The 9,860-nt window shown below is 34.8% G+C and overlaps 3 protein-coding genes across 3 annotated transcripts; 2 read left to right on the top strand and 1 right to left on the bottom strand.

Moving 5' to 3' along the window:
* Positions 1 to 26: 26 nt before the first annotated feature.
* On the bottom strand, positions 27 to 1,982 carry EAH_00042490 (TBC domain-containing protein, putative; the record flags this gene model as incomplete). Its single annotated transcript, XM_013395068.1, has 2 exons — positions 27 to 418; positions 995 to 1,982. Coding segments are annotated over 2 exons (1,380 nt in total), but the record flags the coding sequence as incomplete, so codon positions are not given.
* Positions 1,983 to 3,361: 1,379 nt separating this feature from the next.
* EAH_00042500 (60S ribosomal protein L26, putative) lies at positions 3,362 to 5,333 on the top strand (the record flags this gene model as incomplete). The annotated part of the gene is made up of 4 exons (XM_013395069.1): positions 3,362 to 3,377; positions 3,978 to 4,090; positions 4,399 to 4,540; positions 5,188 to 5,333. The coding sequence occupies 4 exons, from the start codon at positions 3,362 to 3,364 to the stop codon at positions 5,331 to 5,333; spliced, it is 417 nt and encodes a 138-aa protein (XP_013250523.1).
* An 892-nt stretch (positions 5,334 to 6,225) lies between these two features.
* Positions 6,226 to 8,005, top strand: EAH_00042510 (hypothetical protein, conserved; the record flags this gene model as incomplete). Its single annotated transcript, XM_013395070.1, has 5 exons — positions 6,226 to 6,282; positions 6,370 to 6,503; positions 6,717 to 6,792; positions 7,286 to 7,496; positions 7,938 to 8,005. The coding sequence occupies 5 exons, from the start codon at positions 6,226 to 6,228 to the stop codon at positions 8,003 to 8,005; spliced, it is 546 nt and encodes a 181-aa protein (XP_013250524.1).
* Positions 8,006 to 9,860: the final 1,855 nt, after the last annotated feature.

A 9,860-nucleotide genomic window follows, 5' to 3' on the forward strand; every position in this document is an offset into this window, starting at 1 on the left:
ATATATATATATTCATATAAACTTACCAGCATGCGGTAGAGCATTTGTTGTGCGTCTGTATCGACAGCAGCAATTTCAGGAAATGTTCGGGGTACGTCAATAAGAATAAGATTAGAGTAATTAGATTTATGTTGAGAAAGAAAAGAATATAAATTAGCAGAGATATATCCACCGTGATAGGCGCGTATAAAAGAAGAAACACAAAAAGAATCGGAAGGATATGAAGACAAGAATAATAATAACTTCTTTTCTTCTTCTTCTAACATTATTCTTCTTCTTCTTCTTCTTTCTTCTTCTTCTTCTTCTCCTAATTCTAATTCTTCTTCTCCTTCTTCTTCTTTACTACGTCTGTATAATTCAAGCGCCTTCCACGCCCGCCAACGATATGCAGGTGGTACCCCTCTGCAATTCAAACAAACTTAAATAAATTTAAATAAATTTAAACAAATTAAATAAATTAAAATAAATTAAAATAAAATATTATGAATTTAAATAAATAAATCGATAACACCAGACAAGAAAGAATAAATACAAATAAAAATAAATATATACGTGCTTCGGGTGTATCGGCATCTGCAGATAAACACCTAATAAAATTGTTTAATGAAGACAGAGTCAATAGTGATAATAATAATAATAATAATAATAATAATAATAATAATAATAATAATAATAACTATAATAATAATAATTATTTTGTAATAAAATACGCAAAGGAGCATGCACTGACTGTAGTAGAGAGAAGAATATACAAAAACATACAGTAAAACAATATATAAATAATTACAATAATAATATAAGAGATATACAATAATATGCAGCATTATATTACAATGTATACGATATATATATATATATATATATATATAAATATTTTATATATTATGTTTGAGGTGTATAGGCAGCTCTAACCTGCCTAATCGCCTGAGAAAGGTCCTGTGATGGCTGAAGACAAATTCATTTAAATTTCTTTCATTCATTGCAAACCATTTGCGTTCACAGCGGCCTAAACTGCTGCTAGGAGAAGGAGAAGAAGAAGAAGTACATAACAATTCATGCAGCAACTGCAGACGTAGAGAAGGAGGCAAAGAGACGCCATACTGAGGGCTCATTTTGTTGTTGCTGCTGCTTCTGCTGCTGCTGCTGCTGCTGCTACTGCTGCTGCTGCTGCTGCTACTGTTGCTGCTGCTGCTGCTGCTGCTGGCTGCAGCAGCAGCAGGGGAGGAAGAGCCATCTTCCTGCCCCTCCCGCAGCCGTTGCTGCTGTCGTTGCTGCTGCTGCTGTTGCTGCTGTTGCTGCTGCTGCTGCTGCACCAGCAGATTTCCCAGAGCCTCAAAGCTACCGAAGGCAGTAGAAAGAGAAGGGAATGACATTAACGTACTTTGCTGCTGCAGCAGACGTCGCTGCTGCTGCCGCTGCAGCAGCAGCCGCTCGTAAGGTGCTGCGCTCAGTGCAGAAGTTGAAGGCCCAGAGAACGTGCGACGGGGTTCGCCGTTGCGACTGCTGCTGCTGCTGCTGCTGCTACTACTGCTGCTGCTGCTGCTGCTGCTGTCTGCCTCTTGTTCATGAGTGTCTATTTGCAAGTCTTCCCTCTTAAGGTTGGGAACGGAAGAAAAAGCTTTGCGAGGAAGCTGCCTGGGGGAGTCCTGCTGCATTTGCTGTTGTTCTGTCTGACTTATAACTTCATTCACTTCGCTGTTGCTGTTTCGTGGTTCTGCTGCAAGGTGAGAAGCGTCTTCGTCGTCATTTGCTGCTGCTGTTTCTGCTGCTGCTGCTGCTTCTCCTGCTGCTGCTGATGCAGATCTTACGAGGGAATGAGAGGCAGCAGAGGACGTTGGCTGATGCGTGCAGACGTCTTCAAGTTCTCTCGCTGTCCCTTCATTTGTTGAGGTGTCTGTCCAACTTTCTCTGTGAGGCCTGCGTACAGGAGGCGTGGTGGTGGAGAGGCCCAGAAAAAGAGAAGACGGTGGTAAAAAGTTCATTTTGAGGGAAAATGAACGATAAATGCGTCAATCCTTTGAAACCGCATATGCAGGAAACTGAAAGGAATCATAAGAAATGATGAAAGAAGAAACGCGCATAGTTGGTGTTGTGCGAGTTCAACTCGACCTGCGTATACACCCAAAACCAGGGGTGCGATCTGCTGCATTTAAAGATGAATTTCAGAGAAACAACCACTAGAAAAGCAAATGAAGACAATTATGCATGCTAGAAGGTATTCAGAAAGCCTTGTAAGAGTCAAAACAGCCGCTACTCAAGACCGGCATTACCCATTCGCTGCAAAGAGGGAAAGCAGCCGAAAAAGGGTTCCGCGTGAGATAAATAGAGAGAAAAAGAGAAAATCGACTCAATAATATACTTTGAAAGTGTTATAATAACAATAACCTTTACAATTATTATTCGTTTTCTGCATTTATTTCAACATGAATCAGCATGCAGTTCCGTCCTGGACACCTGAATGTGCGGAGAGACGAAACTGCTGTGCTAATCGCCGGGAAGAGAAGACGAACTTTCAATTTTGTTGTGGAATTATAAAAGGAAAAGAAAATGCAAATTTAGAGAAAGAAGAAGAAAGAGAAATAAACGATGCTTCAACAACAACACCTGTTATAAACAACCCCAGCCACACAGCGGCTTGATGCTGCTGCCGCCTCTAGTCAAAAGGCTCACAAATTGGGGTATATTTTCTGCTTTTTTGAGTTTATTATATCTCATGAAGTTAATTATATTTAATGTTTTCAAACTCTGCATGAAAAAAATTCAAAATATCCATAAATTATCAGTCAAGTTTCTAGGGGCCCCCTCTTAGCGCTCGTACAACACTACCCCTGTAGATGAGGGAAGCAGCAACGATTGACTGTAGCTGTGCAATGCAGTTGGAGAATATTTTGTGTTTAAATTGTTCTTTAAAAGGTTTAAAAAGTATTCAAACTGTTTTTAAACAAAAAATAATTCATTTTCACTTTTTATTTGCATGCCTTCCGCAGCGATTATGCAGACATAGTAATATATCTCTTGCTACACTGCGTTCACCAGCTTGGGAATTGTTTGCATAAATTTGAATACATTTCTTTAAATAAGTCGATTGAAGAAGTTTTAAAATCATTTACATTTGTTTGAATATTAAATAAACCGAATACTAAGGCAGTAAGTACTTTCATACAGCCAACACTTCAAGTGGGGCTGCTGCCGCTGCAGCAGCTGCTGCTGCTGCTGCTGCTGCTGTTGCTGCTGCTGTTGCTGCATTCATTCGTGGGGAGCAGATTGGTGGGGCCGTTTGCTGCGTTTTAAATTTGCATTTGGGGGTTTTGTCTTCTTCTTTTATCTCAAGAGAATTATTTTTTGTTTCTCCTGAGAGAAAATGAAGTTTAACAAGAGTATGTCGAGCGGTGTCGCTGTTTCTGCTCTGTGTATATTCTTCTGTTTTGTTTGTGTTGTTGTTGTTGTTGTTTTGATTTCTTTTCTTTTTCTTTGTCTGTAATTCTTTATTTTCTTCTCTTTTGATTCGTCTTTAAGAAATAAACCCAAGGAGTGATGCAGCAGAAGAAAAGAAAAACAACAAACAATCTTCGTACATGCATATATATATCCAGACATATATTTGCATGCGCATGCAAATATCACTCTTTTATATTCCTTTATTTAAATCGAGTTGAAATCTTAAATCGAGGAAAAGAAGAAAAAATAAGACAAAAGAAACCAACTTGTGTTTGTTTGCATGAATTACATGCATGCAGTGCATGCAAAACGAAACCGCGAACATTTCTCTCTTTTCTTCTTCTCGTTCTCTGTGAAGTTTTACTTGAATTAATTTGTTTATTTATCCATTTATTTTGTTTATTTTCTTTCACCGTTTAAATCACAACGCGTTAACTTGTGTTATGCATGCGCTTACAAGAACTCTATAAACTCTCTGCTAATATATGAATATTATACATTTATATTATTTAATATATTTGCTTTTTATGTATTTTCAGGTGTCTCCTCCTCACGGAGGAAGTCAAGAAAGGCGCACTTCGGTGCTCCTTCTAGCGTCAGAAGAAAAATAATGACAGCCCCTTTATGCAAAGAACTGCGAAAGAAATTCAACGTAAGTTGGGGTGTATATGCATACACCTGAATATTTAACTTAAGATATATGATGCATGCATATTTTTATTTGTTTCATTTATTATACATTTATTTTATTTATTTAATAGTGTTTCCTTATCGCCTTTTGAGTGTTCCTTATATCCGTTTAGTTTATTTTTATCTTTGATTTTATTAATTTAAGAGTGTTTTATTAATGCTTCTTTTATTGATGCGATTTCCTTTCAATATTATTTATTCATTGATGTTTTTAATTGCTTCTTTGATGAATTTAATTTATTTTTCTTCTTTATTCTACTTCTTTTGCAGGTGCGCTCCTTGCCTATTCGCAAGGATGACGAAGTCATGATTGTTAGAGGACGTTTTCATGATAGAGAGGGCAAAGTAGTGCAGGTCTACCGCAAGAAGTTTGTTATTCATATTGAACGCATTTCAAGAGATAAACCTACAGGTATTATTACTATTATTATTGTTATTATTATTTCTTATTGTTCTTCTCCCTCTCCTCTTCCTTATTATTTCTCTTGCTTATTCTTGTTTCTCTTCTTCTTATTCTTCTTCGTTCTCGTCTTCGCCTTCGTCTTCTTGTTGTTGTTGTTTTTGTGGTTGTTGTCTGTCGTTTTGTTGGTTTATTATTGTTGTTTTGTTGCTTTGTTTAGGCCTGCATGCAGGTGCACCTTACTATGGATTTATTTGTTTATTAATAAATGCTTATTCATTAGTTTTATTATGCGATGTACAGTGCTGCATGTGCACAGAAGAGCGTTTACCTTTTGCAAGGCAGACGCTCTTGCATGCAGTAATAAATCAATAGAAGCCTCTCTCATGTATTGTGCATGCAGACTGTGCATGCGGTGGCTCTCCGCTCCCTGTATGCATGCATGCATGCATGCATTCAATCATCTGAATGCATGCATGGAGATAATTGTCAAGGGGCGTGGGTATTTTGTGTGTTTGTTGGATCGCGCTTGTTTGTGTGTGTGTTATTTGTGTTGTTTTATTTCTCTTCTGTTGCTTGTATTGCATAGTTTCATTTGAATGGATGTTATTCATATTGTTATTATTATCATCATTATTATAATTATGTTTGTTTTGCAGGAGAGAGCCCCATTGGCATTCACCCGAGCAAAGTGGTGATAACAAAGCCGAAATTGAACAAGGACAGAAAAGCGCTGTTAGAGAGGAAGAGCAAGGCTGCAAACAAGGGAAAGTACACCGAAAAGGACGTCAACCAAGTCGATTGATCTGCTGCTTCATAATAATAATATTAAATGCTCAATAAACAAGCAGCAACTCGCAAGCATATGTATATAAATATATAAATTATATGTATACTATATATGCTGCGATTGAGATTTGTTTAACGGCATCATTTATTATTACCTTGAGCGCAACAGCACAGACTTGGGGGCTCCCTTTGCTAGGCCTTTGTCTTCTGCTGCTGTCCTCAAGAACTGACGCTCCTAAATCTTCTTCTTGTTGCTGCTGCAGTTGCATGAATAAAAGACAGCCGAGTTGTATGTAGATGGAGAGACAAACATAAAAAGGAGAATACGAAACACAGTGCCCCTCGTTTCCCTCCTAGTGTTACCTGAAGTAGGCGGATCAGAGAGGCATGAGTAGCGTAGCTGCACAATACATATATACATACATATATATACATATGCATGCATATGAATCGTCTTTGTACAGCTGATAAGGATAATAGAAATAGTTTTTAAGCTGTTAATTGCAGCAAAACAGCTCGAACGGAACGCCTATGGCTCCAAATTATCGAGGGGAGCCGTGAGTGCGCAAATTCACTTTCTGCACAAACGTGAAATAACTGAAGAGAACAGGGAAAAGTGCTGGAAATTGCAGTTTACTTTTCCTGTCTTCTAAAGGATGGAAGCATTGAACATTAAGAAAAGGAAAATAAACACCTGAATACTGTGAAATGTAAATTTTGCAGGGGTTCACTTCAGCTTTTTTTTCGTCCGGTTTCGAACGAATGCAGATTTAGGGTGTATGTACACCTGAAATGATTTGAAAATTCGTCGTATTCCAACTTCTAATGAAGAAAAATAGGGGATTTTTGGGCGAAATACCTCCAAATCAACCGAATATTTTATTTGTTTTTGCATATTTTGAGTCAAAATGGACGTTTCGGCGATGAAAGCGCGGAGTTTTTTAGGTTTTATGAGCATTCGATCGGTGGGTAGATTGCTGATTTCGTTTCGCAATTCAATTTGTTGAATTTGTTGGTTTCCTTCGTGGCATTACTAATTAACTTTTTTTCAGGGGTTGATCGTTGTCGCGTTTTTGCAAATAATTGTCGGCGTTTTCCTGTTTATGTCGTTCAAATTCATCCGACCAACGCTCATTGTTCCTGCTTGGTTTCTGTTGTTGACGAATTGTTTCAGCGCTCTACTCGGGTAAGCTTGATTGAATATTCGTTTGTAGCTGAATACAATAATTAATTTCCATTATTAATCAAATCAATCAATAGAAAATCCATATTAATAATTATAAAGTAATTTGCTCCAACTATTATTACAAAGAATTATTTTCTCTGAATACAGCATATGGGGACTCTGGAGAAGAAATCAAGCCGTTGAAATTATTTACCTCGCTACTTTTATCGTCAGCTTCATCTTCCTCGTCCTCGTCGTCCTCACATTTTCTGATACCGTTGAACTGCTGCCTGCTGCGCCTAGAGGAGCGGTGGGTTACAACTAATTGAATTAATTAATTAATTAACTAATAAATTAAACCGATTAAATGAATGCAATAAGACCAATCCTTTATTCAGTTCAATTAAACAAAGTAAGCAAGTGCTTTTAATAAATGCGGTGAATTCGCTTTGAAAATCAAATAAATTCAATTGAAGAATGAACGAAGTGCAGTTAAACAAACACCGACTCAACCAACTATTATGAATACGCATGCTTACGTGAATATATTTCTACATTTTTGTTAATTGTACGTAGAAATGCATATCCATATATTTATACATATATGTTTATATTTGTCCTCCCGTATATATCTATACATTTTAATCGATTTACATTTTTATTTACATGTATACACTTCCGTTTACATCTTCCCCTATATTAAAGCATGCGCATTGATATAAGGATATTTATACTTAATTATATATATCTATTGATACTGAACAAGTAAAGTTATGAATATATTTCTTTCTTTGTTTTTAAAGGCTAACACAGGTTTCAGACAGTTTGACGTGGATGCACATTACCGTGCGAGGGCTCGAGCTGCATTTAATCGTCTTCGTTTAAATCCTGTCTTTTCAAGAGTTCTGCAAAATGTTCGATTAGAAGAGCCGTTGGATTTAATTGACTTTCATCTGCCGCAGCAATTAGAGATACCCCAATTAGAAATTCCTGATTATCAACATATGCCTTTCGGTATGAAAAACTTCATAACTTAATTATACTCTGTTCTAATTAATATTATAATTTAATTCAGTTTTACTCTGTTCTAATTGATCTTGATAATTTAATTCAATTGCACTCTGTTCTAATTACTTTTATTATTTATTTCAATTATACTCTGTTTTAATTACTTTTATAATCATATTCTATTAAACAGTGTTTGAATTATTTCTATAATCATATTCTATTAAACCCTGTTTTATATCCTCTAATTATATTTTATTTAAACTCTGTTTTAACTGCTTTTATAATTTAATTCAATTAAACACTGCTTATAAAACGATACACAACGGTGATCGTTTTGTTTAAGATATTTAGTCAAACATTCAATTACAACTATTATATTTGATTAATGCTATTAATATAATTATATTCAATTACTATTATTATATTTAATCTATATTTCTTTTTCAGTTCCGCATGCAAATCAAACGGCGGGAGAAAACGGCGAAGTTTCTGTAGGCGAGCTGCCACCAGAGTGAGAAGACGTCTTTGTTTATTTTCTCTTTAAATAAATAAACTCTAATTTGTTTATTGTTTATTCATTTATTATTCATCTCGTATTCATTTCCTAATTCTTTATTCATTAAGACGTCTTTGTTTATTTTTCTTTAAATGAATAAACCCTTATTTGTTTATTATTCTTATTTTTATTATATATTTATTTATGCATGATTTACTTATTAATGACTCCCTCGCCGTTTATATATTAATAATCAATTATAATTTTTCATTCCTTTGCCTTCATTTATTTATTATTTACTTCTTAATAAACAATTATAATTCTTTTATTCATTCAGCTTTAAGAAACTGACGACCTCACAGAAGGATGAAGTATTGGCTCTAGCAAAAATGCAGAAACGGCGTAAGTTATTAAAAAAATAAAAAATAAAAATAAATGCTTCTTAAAATATGTACAAGTAATGAGTATATAATGGTATATATAAATATAATAATAAATACATGCATTGTTGCTTGTGTATTTTATAGTAAATAAAATATTTACAGTAAATAAACAAACAGCATATGAATATCTACTAATCAACACATAGCGGTGAACTTAAGTAATAAAGGAATAATAGACTGAGGCAATCAAACAACAAATAACTAACTAAATAAATAAATAAATAGTAAAGTAATGAATAAGAAGGATATATGAATATTACTGTAATGAAGATCTTCACACACAACTTGAAATATATTTATTTTTAAACGATAAATAGAGAAATATTAAATTCATTGCGCAAGCAGCATTTCAGCTGGGAATTGCAGGGGCGTTGTCTTTGGTGGCTCTCTTTGAAGTGTACTGGTGAGAAGAAGAAAATAAATTTAATTGATTTAATCTATTTGATTTGTTTTATTGAGTTTTATTATTTATTTTATTGTAATTATCAGCGCTTGGGTTGTGCTCACCTTCATAATGAATAAATGCTTGAGCTTTGACGAGATGATTGGAGCAGAAGAACAGTAAGTTTAGCCGTTGATATATTTTTATTCTTGCTGTTCTTCTTGCTGTTGTTGTTGCTGCTGCTGTTGCTGTAGGTATTGTTTTTGCTGTTAGTCTTTTGTGTTGTTATCCTCGTTATTGTTATTATTGTTATTGTTATTGTTATTGCTATTGTTATTGTTATTGTTATTGTTATTGTTATTGTTATTGTTATTGCTGTCGTTATTCTTATTCTTGTTGCTCTTACTGCTAATAATTAAATAATTACTAATTAAATGGAGAATGCAAACCATTATAACAAAAAACTGAAGGCGAGATTAACAAGAATTATAAGAATAATAATACTAATAATAATTATTGTTGTTTCGTACTAAATAACTAAAATAAAAAATAACAATCATTCTCTCATTTAAATTAAAAAAAGCAAAGAGCCGCCAATAATGAATAAAGTGTTGGTGGTAATAGAGTTGAGATCAGAATAAAATAAAAGAATTTAATTTAAAACAACAAAATTCTTTTTTTAATAACTCCAACCAACGCAGGTTTGCGCCGCTGATCGGTGCGCAGTAAAAAGAAGAAAAAGAAAACAGCAAAAAGAAGAAAAAGAAAATAAACAACAACAGAGAACAAATACACCTGAACCCAGTCAATAAGAAAAGATAAAAAGAAAAAGAAGACAAAGAAAAAAAGAAGAAAGAAGACAAAGAAAAAGAAAATAGAAGCAAAAGAGAAGAGGAAGAAGAAAAAGAACAAGCAACAATAACAAGAGGAACAACACCGATATCAATTAAAGACAACAACTACTACTACCACCACCAAAGCAGCAGCAGCAGCAGCAGCAGCAGCTGAAGCAGCAGCGGCAGCAGCAGCAGCGGCAGCTGCAGCAGCAG

This window comes from Eimeria acervulina, genomic scaffold, assembly GCF_000499425.1.
Source record: "Eimeria acervulina Houghton genomic scaffold, Eah_scaff551, whole genome shotgun sequence".
Taxonomy (NCBI): Eukaryota; Apicomplexa; class Conoidasida; order Eucoccidiorida; family Eimeriidae; genus Eimeria; species Eimeria acervulina.